Here is a 16,898-nt window from a genome sequence, read left to right on the forward strand (position 1 = left end):
TGACTTCAACGTATACGCAGCGTATGTCTGCGAGGTTTTGCAGAAGAGATCGGGTGTACAACGTGACCGAGAGGCCTAGACCCGTTAGGATCATGCACAATAGCGCCATGTTCCTAGGAATGGGACATCGGTGAGGCAGATGACGAGATCGGACCCGGAGCCACGGTCGCAACATGACGGTAGACACGTTGACCCTCGTGATCGAAAACTCCAATCGGCATTTGGTAGAGAGACCATCTTTGTTCAAGCTGTTCGGTCAGGCTGTAGAATGTTGCTCAATGAGGTTGACAGTAATACACTTTCGGCTTTGGCCGAAGGTTAAAGCAGTAAAGATTAAGGTGACAGGATCGCTCGGAGAGCGCGGACTGGCGCAACAACGTGCCCTAGTTCGCCAGAACCACGACGATGATAATAGCCTCCAACGACGGCCAGCCCTTACTGGCATAGTCTGTGCCTTCTTACGCTCGCAGGATGAAGCGAGTCCAACTCGTGCAATATCATGGCTTGAGACCCAATACTACATAGGGTTTTCGACAGCTGAAGGATAACTAGTGGGTAATAATTGTAGATGGCGACAATTCACTGAGCAGATGGCAGCGCGAGTGATTTGTCAGTCCCCTTGGCCACACGGGCGGCGTCACAATCGCGGGTGTGGCACTGCCATGTGCGGAATGGCTTACAGTAAAGATGTTCCGGGTCTGCCGTCAAAGTCACTTGAATCATTTCCGTGTAAGGACCCGGTCTGCAGGAGATAGGGTGGTCGTGGCTGTACTCGTACAGCACGCCAAGGTTGATGAATCAACCAAAGTCGCTCGCTTTCGTCTGGGGGACGATTTCGTGACTAATTATCCAGGAACCACTTGGGTATCCAATAGTCGGCGTCTTTCCCGGCAGCTGTAGTCCAGGAACAGTCTGGCGGGTACCCGTTCTGGTAGGCTGCATCAACGGGCGTCGTTCGCACGTCCAGTCATCATGGAGATGCTCGGAATAAGCGATTGAGGCTTGAGTCCTGAGATGAGAATGCGGGTCGTCTTAGATCGATTCGAAATCCGGATCTTGTCGTCAATAATATTGTCTCCAACGTTGACGTGACGATTGGAGCTCCTTCGGTAGGGTTAGATACAGTTTGAGAGATCAGTAGAAGGGCACATGGTGATAGCTGGAGGTTTCAAAAACTAGGTTACGCCTTCTCTGATCCCGCTGCATCCACCGATGCAAAATGCTGACGACTCATGAGGTGGATTACCATCACAACGGACCCAGGTCCTGGGGGTGGGGCACCGCGGAATACCTGCGTGGAGGTATCTCGTTCGTCGCTTCCCCTCGTCCTTTCACCAAGAGTCTTCCTCCATCTCTGAGCGGAAAGAGCAAAGACGCTTGAAGAGAAGATTATCACACTGGTGCTCCAGGGGAAGAGCGCAAGGCAGTAATGAGCCATGCCTACGGATTGATACAGGGTCTTCAACAGTGCGGAACCGGCGTCGGAGGGGACACTATTCCATAGGGTCCCGCGCATAGACATTCGCAACAGCCAATCAAAACCACGCAAAGTTGGACCCTTTCTTAAAGGATTAAAGAGGCGTAACGTCATTGTTTCAAAAAGGAGGGATATAGACATTTTGTCAGGTGACTATCCAAGCATCCAAACTATCATTCACGTATTCGGTTACATGTAGCATTTCCTTCATACTTGCACGTGAATATGTCTCACCAATCTATCCTTGCCAGCGGTCGACCAGACGCACAGGTCTAAGCTGAATGTTTCGCTCAAAACACATGACCTGTTCAATCACGCATTCCCAAGTATCGCCTGCTTTGGCCTGCCCAAGACCGTACGCTTCTGGCATCAGCATGTTACCAGAAGCGCTGTACTCCTTGATAAGAATGGGCAAATCTGTTCTTTGGGACACAGGCATCATATGAATATAAGCATGGAGCTTGGACGGCAGCTCACACTCATTGTAGTAATGAGCGCGGAAGAAAAGCGAGCACAGCCAGTGCTGCTCTGCGTAAATAGTCGCACGACGGATCATGGATTCACGAGGTTGAAGTCCAGTTGCCATTGTGCTGATAGCGCCATTGGAGAAGGGCAACATGGACTGATTCTTGCCTCCGAAGTCGAGTTTTTGGCCCGCTTTGGCTTCTTCACGCAAGGCTGCTTCAACCTGCCAATGAAGGACCATATCACCATATCTACGAAGCGGTGATGTGGCTTTGCTGTAGGACTGAAGACCCAAGACACGGTGGTGCAATGGCTTGGTTGTGAGAATAGTAGAACCAGAGTTTCGAAGATATTCAATGGCCAGATGCATAGGAGCTTCGCCGTTGTTCTTCTCTGTGGCTGGTGCTAGAACCTCGTTGTAGTATACCTTCGCATCCTTGATGTCAGGACTGTCCACAGTTCCGCGATAGATGAGGGGTATGTTTCTCTCCGCGCACCATGTCGCACCGATCTCGCATGCTAGAAGCATGAGTTCACGGACAAGGATATCAGAGACATCCTCACCTGTAGAGAACCACGAGGTTAATTCTTTGGTACGGTACTCAATGATAGGATCGCCTTGCACGTAACGTGCTCTTGTTCTAGACGGATGTTCCCATCCGAGTCCTGGGTTATTTTTCTGTTGCCAGATGGTAAAGTCGGGCTGATTCGAAGCTAAGAAGAGACCTCCAGCCGAACGACGGTTTGCTTGACGTCTTTCTGCAAGCATCTGCATTTTCTTCAGCATGTCTATCTCATGTGTGAGTAGATTGTTGCCGGTCTTTTTTGGTGTACGATGGGGAGGGTCTCCACCAACTCTAAGCGTGACGTCGGGACGTACACCAGCGTCGACACCAACAAGTCGAGACGCCTCCGCAGGGGTTATGAATTTGACGTTCCGGATGAAGCCAGGTTGGATTTTGTGCTCCAACGTCTCGCCTTGCAAATTCATCCTAGCACTGAAGGTCAAACAAGGGCGGTTTGCTTGCAGACTGAAGTGCTTCTTCGTTGACCATCTGGGCAGCATGACGAAAGCACGCTCCGGCATGTAGATGGTCTCGGTCATGTGTCGCGCCATCTTAGCGAGAGGATTGTCGTGTTCGAAGAAAGCGGTGGGATTGGCAATGTGGACGTGAACCCAATGTTCACCCTCTCCAGCATCTTCCACAGATACGCCATCATCAATCTCATGTGCACCTTCTCCATCGATACAAAAAACGGGAAGGTCGCCCCAGTCCTTACGCAAATGCGCCATTGAGTCTACGAATCCATGGTTGTTGTTCATCTCCATAATCTTGGTCATAAGCTGCTCTAGTGGTTTGGAATGTTGTGAAGAAGGCAGAAGCAGGTGGGAATCAAAACGGACCCGGTTTTCGTGAGGAGTCAAGACACCAATCTCTTGCAAAAAGGTGAAACCAGTCTTGGGGTCCATGTTGTGTTCTTCGTACATGCCAGTTGCCTGAAGGATAAGAGGGGGTAGAGCCTCTACACGAGGAAGACCGAGGAACAAGCCAGAGCACGTCCATGCCTCCATGAATTTGATCAGCTCGCGGTCAGAATCGTCAAATGCTTCTGTGTATTCGTATTGAACAACATCTTGTTTGTTGATATCAAAGCGTTTCTTGCTAGGTCCCACCCGACCATACGGAGTGACGTCGCGCAATTGACGGCTCTTTCTGATTAGTGATTGTGCTTTGTGAATAAAGTTGACAACGTGTTGACCAGATCGTGAGAACTGATGAGTTGCATCTTTGCCCGCCGCAAAAATGGCCAGATCGTCCTGCCACGATCTAAGCCAATTTCGAATCTTTTCGACATTCGCCACCTGCTCTTTGGATCTAATTTGGATGAAGCCTGTCAGACGATGGCTTCTACGGTCATGGCCAAAGGCAAAGCCTCCCCGCGTGAGAGCATTGCGCACAGCGTAGATCTTTTCCTGGGTCAAGGAATCGTTCTTCTCCTTTCCCAAAAGTCTGGAGGCGATGAGGTCGAGAGTGCCAAATTTCAGGTCAGTAGGGTGAGCTAGTAAGTGATGGGCATTGTCAAGAGTCGTTGCATTTTGGCGATAGATTTCGTCGCTCTTTCTTTGAAAGTCGAGCATGCGGGTGACTAAAGGCGCAGAGACGTGTCTCGGCACACTCAAATCAAACATTTGGGCTCTGTCCAGCAGATCCTCAGTGATTCCCTCGTCAGGAAGATGTGGAATGATGGGGTCGACAAGGCTTGAATCCACGAAGGACAAGACAGCGTGTTGGACATTCCTTTCGGTGGCATGAAGCCATTTTCCTTGGATGGTGTAGAATTGAGACTGCAGAGGACGGCCGACTCTTCGCACGAATATGGCAAGCAAAGGCTCTCTTTCGCTACGGGGAAAGTCAAGCACAACCATGTCTCCCCTCCGCAAAAAACGATGGTTTGGATCCCAGTGCTCGAGATCAGCAGGATGGGCCTGTATTAACTGGGAGGTATCGTCGCGATCGTTCTCGAGACTTTCGTGGGGACGACGGAGGTTGTCTACGTCAGACAAGCGGGTGAAGTTGTTTGTGGTTTCGCCCAAGGCATTGACATCATGATCGTGTACGACGTTGCTTTTGTCGTGACCATGCTCTTCGTGCCACTTCCGCAGTTGATCTCTTATACCTCCGCTTCGAGGAGTATCGAGAGGTTCTAGTCGATCGAGGGATTCTATTGCAGGGTTGTATACGGGCGAGTCCGAGGTAGAGTCGAGCGTGAAGCGCTGTTGCGAGCGGGAATATGAGAAGAAAGCGTTGCGAGGCGGCCGTGAGGATGACGGTATGCGGCGGGAGGTTATGCGGGTTGTGTTAGGTTGGGTGGTAGGGCGAGCGACCGAAGACCATCTCTGCTGTTTCAGAGCGCAGCTCCAGCACATTTTGGCAAGATCCGGACGGCGTCGCGCCGTGTCGCTGCGAAGGCTGAGCATGCTGCTTGTGCTTGTGCTTCTAGTGGAAGTCGCGTTCCTTCCAGCAGTACGTCGGTCAACTTGCACTCGGCTGGCGACTATGGGAAGTCGTGCGTAGGAAATCCGTGGCGATCTTCAATGTCGAATCTTGAATCTTCACATGCTTAATTCGGGATCAAAAGATGGAAGCACGGGCATCTGTCGGTGTTTCGCGTCACCGACGTGGTCAAAGCCAATCTGCGCCCAAGCTGTCTGTGGTGGAAATCTTGAATCTTCAATCCTCTCTCTCTTCTCTTCCTCTTCTTCTTCTTCTTCTTCTTCCTCCAAGCAATTGCAAAAGGTTAGTACTTTTCTTTCTGTCGTACAAACACCCCTTCATCCCGAATGATGAGTCAAGAAAAAATAGCATGTATTATCTTAGCGTCCTTCGGGCCGTGAACGATGAGAAACTCTTCGTGACTGACACCCTCCCAATTCTTCAAATTTGTACCTTCCTTCTGCACGCAGTTTCAACGAGCCATTACTGATTTGTTGAAAGCTTAGCCACTATGTCTACGTCAAAACCGCCGACTGGTCACTTTAGCGTTCTTTACTTCGCATCTGCTGCCTCTTTTACCAACAAGTCGTCAGATGACTTTGCTGCTCCATTGAAGCTTTCGACTCTATTCGATCAACTCGAGAACATGTATCCCGATATCAATACAAAAATATTGCACAGCTGTGCCCTGACTGTGAATCTGGAATACATAGACATGGATGCTGATTCCGGTATGCTTATTAACGAGGGTGACGAGGTGGCCATCATCCCACCTGTAAGCTCCGGTTAAAGAGCTTGGTGCAAACAAAGACTCGAAACCTTTTATTGAAAGAATGCCTTAGAGTGTCGAGCAAGCGTTACTCGAGAACACATGTGCTTAGTCTGATGTCTCTTGCCGTGTAGTAAGAGGCTCGGCGTTGGACACGTCAACATTTCTCGAGTCAGTGTTGAAGCGCTCGTGGAGCAAAATACTAGTGACTGGCGGGAACGGCGTTATGTTATCTAACGTGACACGGGAGTGAGGACACAAGCACTGCAGCTGGTCGACTTTGATTCGGCTCAATGGAAAGCTCTACCATGACATTGACGCTGTGTCTTCAGTGATCTGATCTGATCTGATCGAGTGCTTGATTTCCTCTTCCTCGGAATGCGGGTCGAAAGTTTTGACGAAACGGCTTGAGACGGCCTCTTCGCGTCATTGTTGTTGATGTGTGGGGCACTTGGCCATCTATTTCGAGAAGTCGCTCTCGGGAGCGGCACTCTTGGCCTAGGGTAGGGCGATCATACTCGGACTCTTCGCCATTTGGCTAGAGGTAACAGGCTGTTGCTTGTCAGCAAGGACAGGGGCTCTACGAGTATCGTTGTCCAAGAAAGTGTCGACGTTCGTGCGCAATCTGTGATCAAGTGTCGCTTCAACAAAAACACGGCGCACATCTCGACGGACGCCAGCCTTCTCTCACAAGGCGACAACGTTTCTCCCGCCTGTCAAACGTTCATTTCATCCTTCTGCGCCGCCTACAAACCTACTCGACCACCCATGCCGCCGTGAGACGGGCGCTCTTCGTTCACACATGCTCGTGGATCAGACCTGAGACTCGAAGATGCGATTTCCGCCTCTGCAGTCTGCGCCGGTCGCCGCCCTCGTCGCTCTGCTCGCCCGACCGTCGCAAGTTTCGGCCGCTTTCATCAATTTCGACAACTGCCTGGACCAGAATATTCGCAACTCGAACCCGCTGCACCTGCAGTTCATTCCGCTCTTCGTCGATGCGCGCTTCAACACGTCGGCAAAAAGTCACAATCTCAATCTGACCATCTACGGCAATGTCAGTGGCCAGGCCACCCAAGGCGACTACCCGCCGCCCGGCGATCCGCTATGGTCCAATCCCAACGACACGTTTGGCAAGATAGTCGACGTCTCGCCCTCGAACAACAGATATTCGACCCTCTTCCAGCGCTACCAAGTCCTCACCTTTGATGCCTACGAGGCCGAACCCAGCCGCTTCTGCAATTCCACCCTTAACGACTCGTGCCCGTTGATTCCTTCCTTCTTCGCCAATGCCTCCGATCCCGACAGCCTCTCGGCCTTTAGTGTCAGCCACGACTTTTACAGCTCGTATGCCTTCGCCACGTTCGCGACAACTATCTCGGCCAAATCTGGCGATGCTGGAGCCCCCGACATCGCCTGCATCTCTGCCAACATCACACCTGCCCTTGGCCATACCCTGTCTGGCCTGTTGACCTATCTCCCTGTCGCCATCCTCATACTCGTCGCCATCGCCACCGCCGCCGCTGGCATATACTCTCCTTGGGGCTCTACGGATCCATTCAAATGGACTACAAATTATGGCCGTGATCAGGATCTACTGCGTCTTGTGACACCTGGCTTCGGCGACTGCTTGCAATACATTCAATTTATCTTCTTGACGGGCGCCCTCAGCCTGAACTACCCCGGCTATTATGCACCCGTTACCAAGCAAGCGAGCTGGTCTGCTCTGCTTTTCAACTCGAGTTATGTCTCGCAAGGAGACGGCACGCAATCCCTCCAGGACGGCATCTACATCACAAACGGCACCTACGGTATGACGCGTATGAGCCAGCTGGTGGGTATGACAGCAGTCCGCGACATCTGGGCCTGTATGGCTGTCTGGCTGCTAGTAGTCGCTGTTGCCGTTGTCGTACTCTGTCAGCTAGCCTTCCTTGTCCGTTGGTTGATTCGACTCCTCTCCAACACACAAGAAGAAGACCTTCGCCAGAAAAACTGGCCCCTGAGCGGTGGTATGGTCGTGCGCATTCTCTTTAACTACTTCCTCTTACCTGTTGTTGCCATCTCCATGTTCCAGCTGATAGTGGCTCCTCGTTCGCCTCCTTCTGTGGTCGCCATGGCAGTCATTCTACTACTGGCCATCATCGCGCTTGCCCTCTGGATCCTCAATCTCATTTTCCGCACCAAGCCACGTGCCTATCTCTTTGATGACCTCCCTACAGTCTTACTCTACGGCCCGCTCTACAATACGTACTCCGACGAAGCAGCCCCCTTCGCCCTCATTCCCGCCATTCTCACCTTCATTCGAGGCATTGCTATCGGAGCGGTACAACCTTCAGGCATTGCACAACTGGTCATTATGGCCATTTGCGAGGTGATCCTCATACTAACACTCCATGCTTTCCGTCCTTTCCATTCGCCTACACATATGAATGCCTATCACACCTTCTTCGCCTCGGCTAGGCTTGCTACCGTCCTTCTAATGGTAGCATTTGTGCCATCCTTGGGCGTCACCGAGGCGCCGAAGGGATGGATCGGCTATGCCATTCTCTTAATTCATGGCATAGTCCTTATCTTTGGATTTTTCATGAACGCCCTTCAAACCCTTCTAGAAGTCTTTGCCCGCATGGCAGGTGCTGGAGGTGATCCTCAGCACGGCGCTCAGAGAGGAGGCCTGATATCGTTCGGTTGGCGTCAGCTTCGCAAGCGGCAACCAGGTAGGCAAGCAAACAGACCTGGTAGCATGATGTCTGATGCCGCTATCCTAGCCAACGACTCGGACGCCAAATCACTCAACCTGATGGGAGGACGGTCGAGAAGCATGTCTGCTAGCTCCCAAATGATGCTCAGCCAGCACTTGCCTGACAATCGTGTTAGTGGCGGCTTCGATCAGTTCGCTCAATCTGAGTACGGATATACCCCAACAGCCGAAACTCCAACTACTCCATACAGCGCTGTCCCACAGTCTAGTAGTTCTGTCGCAGGAGCTGTTAATCCTGGCAAGCGCCCAGTTCTGGGCATCAAGACTGAGCAACCTCTTTCCGATCCATACTATCGGGCTCCTCGACCACGCAGGAATACCAACGATCCCTATACACCAGGGGCCAGAAGCCGACACTCGACCAGTGGTGATTGGAACAGACTACCGTATCAAGATTCGCCAGAACATGCCATCGGTGTTGACGACCTTGGCGAAGGCGGCTCGATTGCACCTCCATATCTTCGAACTCAACACAGAGGTGCTTCGGATCCGGATCTAGCAGATTTGACACCTCGGGAAAGAACCGACTATGCTGTGCGAGAAGTTGACTTCTACTATGGCGTCAGAGGTCCGGCCTTGTCAAACGCTCCTGCCAGAAAACTCAAGACAGGACCGGCTGATCCTGTAGGTCCTGTTTCTTCTGCCACCACGTGGTTCCAGCGTCTAGTTGGGGGTAAACGAAAGGACAAGGGCAAGGGATTTGAAGTAGTCCGCAGCTCTCGTGTACCTGCCAACATGACGCGTGAGCCATTGGAAGACGAAGAGGGGCAGGAATTACAGACTTCACCACCCATGAATTATCTGCCCTACAAAGATTCTCCAGACCCGCAATCAGCAACTGGCGCTCGAAGATCGTACAGCCCAGAGGGCTATGGTGACATGGGGAGCCGTCTGGGCGGAACATGGAATAACATGGATGTTGAAGAATCGGATTCCGAGAGTGATATCTCAGACACAAGACCTTCGTCGCCGCCATACCTCCGGCCTATCTCCCGAACAGGCAGCATCAATTTCGACCAAGAAGACAAGCCCGTAAGGGCTCCTTCAAGCGCTGCCGACAAGGAGTATTTCCCTACATCACCACCTCCGCGACATCCGTTCCATGTCGGTAATAGTGGAAGACCCACCAGTATGGGTACAGTACAACAGCGTATGACAGGCGACAGTGTGTTCCAAAGTGCCGGAGTTGGTGAAGGCAGCATAGCGGAGATCGTGACCAACGATCGTACCCTGAGCATGGAATCACGACACGCACCTCGATGACTCTTGTAACTCTTCTAGTAATTCTGATTTTATTCTTACCTTGTAGTTTTGCAACATGTTTCTCGCTTTTTCCAAGATCTCGATTTGGAGGGATGGTCTGGTACAGCGGTGGCGTTTTAAGGCCTGCAAAAAAGTCGAGGGCGACAGAACAAATGGTCGCATATTATTGTACATACGTCTAGCTAGCGCGGCGCTGATTTGGTATTGCTTTTTCGAATGTTATAGACCAATTATCCTTGCAAACCAATTGCCTAGATGTGCTCGTGCCAGCCAAAGGTAGACGACAGCCGATAAGCTCCGAGTCATGAGACAGGTCTTGGCGCCCATATCAGCGACCATTCACCGACCGCTAGTGTTCCATCTTACTCCTCAAATCCAACAACTCCCTCAATGTTTTCTTATTTGTAGTCATTTGCGTCTTCTGTGCTTGAAGTTACTAATACCGACGCGAATATGACTGACGAGGTCGTCGTTCCTCGATGGCAGCCGGACTATGAGCTCTCAGCATGCTCAATCTGCGGGAATGCTTTTACCTTCCTCACTCGAAGACATCACTGTAGACGGTGTGGAAGACTTGTGTGCGGACCTTGTTCGCCACATCGGATCACTATACCCCGCCAGTATATCGTACATCCTCCAGAGGAAGAACCCTTGAACCCAGATGGTAACACCAGAAGTCGAAGCAACACCGGATCTTCCGACGGCCATGAGAATCCGGCCTTGGGTGGTGGCGAGACAGTTCGTGTCTGCAACCCATGCGTGCCTGATCCAAACTATGGGCCGCCACCTCAGCAGCAGGAGGAACAGAGATCACCGCCTCCATCAACTCCATCAAGCCGATCACGTGCTCAGACTTTTGCCGCAAATGAAGGCACAACATCAAGCATAAGTTTCGCCAGGATGTTTGGGTCGTTGAATGTGTCAGATCTGGGTCAGGCCACGTGCCAATCTGTACCTCATAATGCTCGAACATTGAGTGATTTTGGTGCCACGCCTCCTCAACCAACTGAAAGGCGGGGGTCATATCGACCTCAGCTGCATACCGCAAGATACCAGGCTCTGAACAGTGTACCACAGCGCCCAAGGTCATCAACTCAGGGGCTTCGTACCAGATCAGACAATGACACAGTACATCTATCAAGATCCCGATACCGATCTGCATCACATACGCCATCAAGCATCGCAGCCGCTCAGGTTGCACAGACTCAGATGCAACAACCACAAGGTCGAGAAGCTTTAAGCGAAGAAGACGAATGCCCTGTCTGCGGTACGAGAAACCATCCCTTCGGAACGAGTGGCACGAGCGAAGAGCGCGAACAGCATGTTGAGTTCTGCATCTCGAGTCACCTGGCAGGACCTAGTCACGGAGCAACACCGGTAGAAACGTCAAATCAGACAGGAACTGGAAGTAGCGAAACCGTACCTGTGGGTAGCATACCACAGCGGGTCTCGTCAATGCTAGGAGCGTCCACGGCTAGGCAACGCATGCTGGTTTATCATGCGACGGAGAAGGACTGTTTCGACGAAGATGGACAGGCACAGGAGTGCGTGATATGCTTCGAAGAGTTCGAGGAGGGAGCCGAGATGGGTAGATTGGAGTGTTTATGCAAGTTCCATCGGGCGTGTATCAAGGAGTGGTGGCAGACACGAGGCAGGGGCACATGTCCGACTCACCAACTGCATGACTGATTAAGAGGTGACGATTTGGGGATTTCGGTATAATGAACAAGGGAAGCAATTCTACAGCCGTCGTATAATATCATCGGCATCTCTGTTCGTTCGTACGATCAATCGAGCTCCTACTATGGCTCCCCCGTGCTCTTCCAGAAGAAGAGGTGAATCTGGAAGAGCACAGTGAGCAGCTGTAATCAAACGTGATTAGCCGAGAAGTCGATGGAAAGCAAAGAGAAGGCGCGAAGAGCTAAGTTTTGGTGGACCGTGCGCGGTTCCCTCCAGTCAGCAGCTTTTGGGCTTTTGCTAGAAACGCGTCTTGTTTCCGGTGGGTAAATGAACAGAAATACCATCGGCAACCATGAGTGCGCAACCCATCGATCCGCGTCTGGAGGCCAGTGACGCCGTCCAGGCAGCGTACCAAGCACAAGCTCAAGCGCAAGCGCAAGCAGCGCAGGCACAAGTGGCTCAAGCACCAACGCGGCATCAACCTGCTCCGTATCCCGCGCCGGCGCTCGCGCGCTCCGACTCTCAGATCAAGCTGTACAGAGAGGCTGCGCAGACTGCCCAACAGGCCCAGGAAATCTCACAGCCCTACTATGGATATGCCGCCGCTCTACCAACGGGCCATTCGCCCAGCGACGAGGACCGAGACCGACGCGAAAGCGCTGTCGGCGCCGACATGATAGACATGAGCCCTGGCGGTGCTGCTATGCTCGCTGCCGACGCGAAACGCTCAAGAGCCTGTGAAGCCTGTCGCGGCCTCAAGGTGCGATGTGATATGGACAACAGCGGGAACCCGTGCAAGCGCTGTGCAAAGGCTGGTCGCCAATGCATCGTCACCCAGCCCAGCCGACGCCGTCAGAAGAAGGCAGACACACGCGTCGCCGAGCTCGAGAAGAAGATCGACGCCCTCACCCAGGTCCTCCACCAGCAGCAACAGCACCTGCCGCATCAGTCGCCCCTCCAGCCCGATGCCTATCCTCAGCCCACCTTCGAGCCCGTCAAGCACGAGGCGCCCCTCGCCGACATCGACTACGACGCCGAAGACCGTCGCAAGCGCAGACGCCTCGACGACCCTTCCAAGCCTCTGTACCACACCATCTACACCGAGTATGGTGAGTACGTCAAGCAGCGCGTCCGTCAGATTATCGACTGGGATTCAGCCTGCACCATCTTCGCCCATTTCAAAGACCGTCTGATTCCTGAGTTCCCCGCCATCGTGCTACCTGCCGACGCAACTCCTGAGTGGATGCTCGAAAATAAGCCCATCTTGTTCTTGTGCATCTCGGCTGCCGCATGCTTCAGATTCGTGGCTACTGAGGTGCAGGATGCCTTGACTGAGGAAGTCTTCGACGTGCTTGCTACGGCCGTCATCCGTAAAGGTCTCAAGAGTCTCGAGATCATCCAGGGGCTACAGGTCGCTTTCCTCTGGCACAAGCCGCCGGACCGCCCTGCCCAGGCAAACTTCTACATGCTCATCCATATGGCCGTCGTCATGTCCCTTGACGTTGGTCTAGGAAAGCGTTTCAACCCCAACAAGGTGAAGCGTGGCTTCGGTGGGGTAGGCGCCGATCTACCTCCTGGTCCTGGCAGTCAACTCGTCGACTCGGATGCGATTGAGTCTCGCAGAGCGTGGTTGACATGCTACTACACTTCAGCAAGTGTCTCGCAGGTCTTACGTCGCCCCAATCTCTTGCGCTGGTCAAATTACATGCAGGAGTGTGTTGACATTCTGGAGAGCTCATCTGAAGCCGCTTCTACCGACCCCTTGTTTGCCCAGCACATCAAGATTCAGCGTATCTGCGATGAGATCTCCATTTCTTTTGCCATGGAAGATCCAACTGCTTCCATCTCCATTCTGGATCCAAAGGTTGCTTATACTCTGACCGTACTTGAGCAGAAGCTCACCGAATGGGAGCAAAACTTGCCATCCCATTTGAAACTCCCGACCTTGATGTTCTACAGACATGTCACATCTCTGTATCTTCATGAAATTGGCCTGCATGTCAATCACAACACCGACGACTTCAAGGTGCCATTCAGCGGTTTGTTCTCCTTTTATCTGCATACTTGCCAAGTAAACTGACAATCGTAACAGAAGGAACCCTCAAGTCTGGCAGTCACTTCTCCGAGACGCTCAGCCAAAAGCAGATGGCCTCAATCGAGGCCTGCCTCACAGCATGCCACAACGTCATCGGAACCTTTTGCGACTTTGGTCCCGAGACAGTGTCTACACTTCCTGCCCTCTTGTATTTTGTGCGCATCGTTTATGCTCTTGTTGTTCTTATCAAGATGCATGTCGCTGCCACCTATCCAGGCTCAGAGCTAGGTAAGGTCATCAAACCTGAGGACATCAAGGCTCCTGAATTCTTGGAACGCGTCTACCACTGTTTCGTTGCACTGTCGCAGGGCCGCTCTCAAAAAGCCTTCCACAAGGCTCACCAGATCCTCAGTCTTCTCCGGGAGTGGATTGCTTCACATCCCAACGGTGTCGATAGCACAAAAGAAGCAAACACTCGTGGCGCTGCCCCCCAGCGTCTTCCCTCGCGTGACAATGACAGTCTTCGCGTCTTGAGTGAGGCCGCGACCGCAGGTGCTGAGCCTGATCGTACTAACTGGAGCTTTGACTCTCCATATGCACCCTCGTCCCAGTACCCATCGCATGATCTCCCCAATCAGGCTGCTCGTTCTCAGAGCGATGCTGCTTACAGCAATGCTGGGAACTATGCTTCTACTGTCATGTCAACTCCGGGATCCACCAACCAGCAGGGCCTGTCTGCCAACGATGCCACTGCGTATGCCAACATGCTTGACCCTAGCTTCGCTAAGCAGTCGGGCGGTCCCGAGTGGACTCAGGGCTTGGACTTTGAGCAGGCTATCGATGTTGCCTTATCCGGCTTGGACTTCTCCGGCGATCTGTACACCAGCTTCTTTGGAGACGGTGCGGACGCATTCCAGATTCCCGCCGATGCTGCTGCCAATGGTGGTAGATGGTGAGGTTTCTTCAAATGTTGATGGTGTTGCTTTCTTTCGGCGAGTGCAAAGACGATGCTACATATCCATTGCGAGTTTGCATTTCTGGCATTGCAATTTTCCTTTTTAGTTTTGATACCCACGGTTTTTGGCTCATAGCTCTTTAACCTAATGCATGTTTTTGAAACTTTTATGCGCCGCGAATTGTGTCAAATGACTTTTGCAGAATGAAGTCGAAATCTAATGAAAAGGTGCGATCTAGGACCGAAGCCTCGAACGAAGCCGTCAATGCATGATCGTGCCAGACGCCAAATCGCGTGGCACAGTTGTCTGCAACCGACACAAGGCAAGAGCGAACTGACCTGTAGCTTCTTGACCAAATCCAGGGACACCGAACAAACCATTTCGGCTTTGAACACCATCCATCTCTCCGACACAACACAAGCATCATCACCCGATTCTTGTTCTTCTTTGCATCTTTCAACATGCATCTCTATTCGGCCTTTGCCATCATCTTCTTGGCTGTTCAGTCATCGTCAGCGGCTGTCGACGAGAGTCGAGTGTCCAACCTTCAACTTGAACCGGAGCAAGCCCGCATTTATGGATGCAGATCACATTGCCAATCCTTACTCTCAGAGGCCGACCCTGTGGATCGAGAGAATGTGGGGGCATATTACGATGCGAAGTTCTACGCTACATCCCCCGATTTCGCCTCATCGACCCCTGGAGACGTTTTGAAGAAAGAACTTGTTCATCGTGGACTCGGGCGTCTTCACAGTATCTCGCGTTCAGTTTGGCGCTTCCAATACACTTCTCTAGATGCGAATGATAGCCTTGTGCCATCGTCCGGGATCATCATGTTCCCAAGAACATCCATGCCCGACATCCCACTTGGTGACCAACGCAATGTGTTGCCTCTGGTTGCTTACGCCCACGGCACGATTGGCCAACACTACGGTTGCGCCCCGTCTTCTGCCATGCATTTCTTCGAGCAGGAGAACCTGGAACCATTACTGGCCGAAGGATATACTGTGGTTGCTACCGATTACGCCGGTCTTGGGAACAACTACACCTCCCACAAGTATCTCAGTTTTGCCGCTCACGCGAATGATATCTATTACTCGGTAGTAGCTGCGCGCAAGATGTTTCCCATTGTCTTCAATGACAAATGGATGAGCATTGGCCATTCGCAGGGAGGTAAGCTACTCCTCCGCAGCGTCTTTCGAGACTCGTTACTAACGAATCTCAAAAGGTGGTGCGGTATGGAAGCTGGCTGAGCATCCACTTGTTCAAGATCCTCGGTCTGGCTATGTCGGCACCGTCTCAATTGCTCCCGCTGTCAACATGTCTGACCTTGCAACCACTACTTACGAGAAGATCCTTCCTCTGCCCAATTATCAGGACTACTCCGTTACAGGCTTGAGTGCATTACTCCTCACAGGCATCAAGGCGGCGTACCCCGAGTATCAGATGCCTTGGGCTGCTGACGCACTGCAAAATATGTTGCACTTTACAAACATCACACAATCTTGTGCTGTTGCGATCACAACCCTTGCTACAAACCTCAGAATAGAGCAAATCATCGCACCCGGTGCTGCAACCCCCATGAATGACGATATTCTGAAGCAATGGACTCAACAGCACGCAGCTGCTCAAGGAGACCCAGCATCCATGCCAATGCTGCTCATCCAAGGACTCGAAGACACAGCTGTCCTTCCCGAATGCACTATACGTGCGTACGAATCCGCGACTCGACTGAACACGATCGGTTTGCTCGAATACTCGGGACTCAATCACACAGCAGTCATCGCCGCTTCGGCACCCAGGTGGCTTCAATTCATGAAAGATCGCTTTTCAGACCACCCGACTGATTTCGAGACTTCGCGTGTCACATTCGATGCCAATTCGACTATCGCAAGATGAGTTCCATCTCGAGCAAGTTCTGAATGGGTCAAAGAGTCGTATGGTACTGGAGCTGTCTTAGTTGTCAGCTGCTCGACAACATCATCACGTCTTGTCCCTCTTGTATGATGATATGGTCGACATGATTTTCTTTCAACTTCCGCTTAGTTGAACTATGCAGTGTGTTTTCTCTGTTGGTTGAGGCATGGTTTTTCTTCTACGTTTCATTCGTCCTAAGCATCTTGGCCTGTTTCGTTTTCTCCACTCCTGGTATTGCAAGCGTTTGGGGAATAAACATGCGTCTGTGTATTACATACAATTCAATTGATCGTGTTCATCAGTTGACATAAATTTCCTTCTCTCCTTGAAAACATATACATGTCTTTCTCTTTAGGTGAAGTGCGCTTGTTCGTGATCTCTCGTGTGTTCTTTGGTGAACACCATCGCTAGCAAAGGTTTTGTTCAACGTTGACATAATCATGTTCATCTCATCACTTTCAATCAGATTCGCCTACTCCCGTCAGCCGCCACAGCAACATTCTAACCTGCCAGATCTTCAAGATACGTTCCTCAAGATATAGATTTATGAGCGCTGCAATTTCTCAAAGTTCAACTCTGGACCTG

General features: G+C 51.8%; 6 protein-coding genes across 6 annotated transcripts; 5 read left to right on the forward strand and 1 right to left on the reverse strand.

The window, feature by feature from the left end:
• Positions 1-1,578: 1,578 nt before the first annotated feature.
• M438DRAFT_346089 (RNB-domain-containing protein) lies at positions 1,579-5,041 on the reverse strand. Its single transcript, XM_029905590.1, has one exon. It carries the CDS (start codon positions 4,920-4,922, stop codon positions 1,716-1,718), a length of 3,207 nt encoding a protein of 1,068 aa, XP_029760192.1. The 5' UTR covers positions 4,923-5,041; the 3' UTR covers positions 1,579-1,715.
• Positions 5,042-5,237: 196 nt separating this feature from the next.
• Positions 5,238-6,014, forward strand: M438DRAFT_346091 (Molybdopterin synthase sulfur carrier subunit). Its single transcript, XM_029905591.1, has 2 exons — positions 5,238-5,387; positions 5,440-6,014. Exon 2 carries the CDS (start codon positions 5,450-5,452, stop codon positions 5,726-5,728), a length of 279 nt encoding a protein of 92 aa, XP_029760193.1. The 5' UTR covers positions 5,238-5,387; positions 5,440-5,449; the 3' UTR covers positions 5,729-6,014.
• A 549-nt stretch (positions 6,015-6,563) lies between these two features.
• On the forward strand, positions 6,564-9,287 carry M438DRAFT_254195 (uncharacterized protein; the record flags this gene model as incomplete). Its single annotated transcript, XM_029899688.1, has 1 exon — positions 6,564-9,287. A coding segment is annotated over one exon (2,724 nt), but the record flags the coding sequence as incomplete, so codon positions are not given.
• Positions 9,288-10,178: 891 nt separating this feature from the next.
• M438DRAFT_374979 (FYVE-domain-containing protein) lies at positions 10,179-11,414 on the forward strand (the record flags this gene model as incomplete). Its single annotated transcript, XM_029908537.1, has 1 exon — positions 10,179-11,414. One exon carries the CDS (start codon positions 10,179-10,181, stop codon positions 11,412-11,414), a length of 1,236 nt encoding a protein of 411 aa, XP_029760195.1.
• A 694-nt stretch (positions 11,415-12,108) lies between these two features.
• M438DRAFT_274091 (uncharacterized protein) lies at positions 12,109-14,396 on the forward strand (the record flags this gene model as incomplete). Its single annotated transcript, XM_029900687.1, has 2 exons — positions 12,109-13,444; positions 13,498-14,396. 2 exons carry the CDS (start codon positions 12,109-12,111, stop codon positions 14,394-14,396), a joined length of 2,235 nt encoding a protein of 744 aa, XP_029760196.1.
• Positions 14,397-14,627: 231 nt separating this feature from the next.
• Positions 14,628-16,590, forward strand: M438DRAFT_26921 (alpha/beta-hydrolase). The gene is made up of 2 exons (XM_029900312.1): positions 14,628-15,569; positions 15,625-16,590. The coding sequence occupies exons 1-2, from the start codon at positions 14,858-14,860 to the stop codon at positions 16,293-16,295; spliced, it is 1,383 nt and encodes a 460-aa protein (XP_029760197.1). The 5' UTR covers positions 14,628-14,857; the 3' UTR covers positions 16,296-16,590.
• Positions 16,591-16,898: the final 308 nt, after the last annotated feature.

This window comes from Aureobasidium pullulans, assembly GCF_000721785.1.
Source record: "Aureobasidium pullulans EXF-150 unplaced genomic scaffold scaffold_10, whole genome shotgun sequence".
NCBI classification, from domain to species: domain Eukaryota; kingdom Fungi; phylum Ascomycota; class Dothideomycetes; order Dothideales; family Saccotheciaceae; genus Aureobasidium; species Aureobasidium pullulans.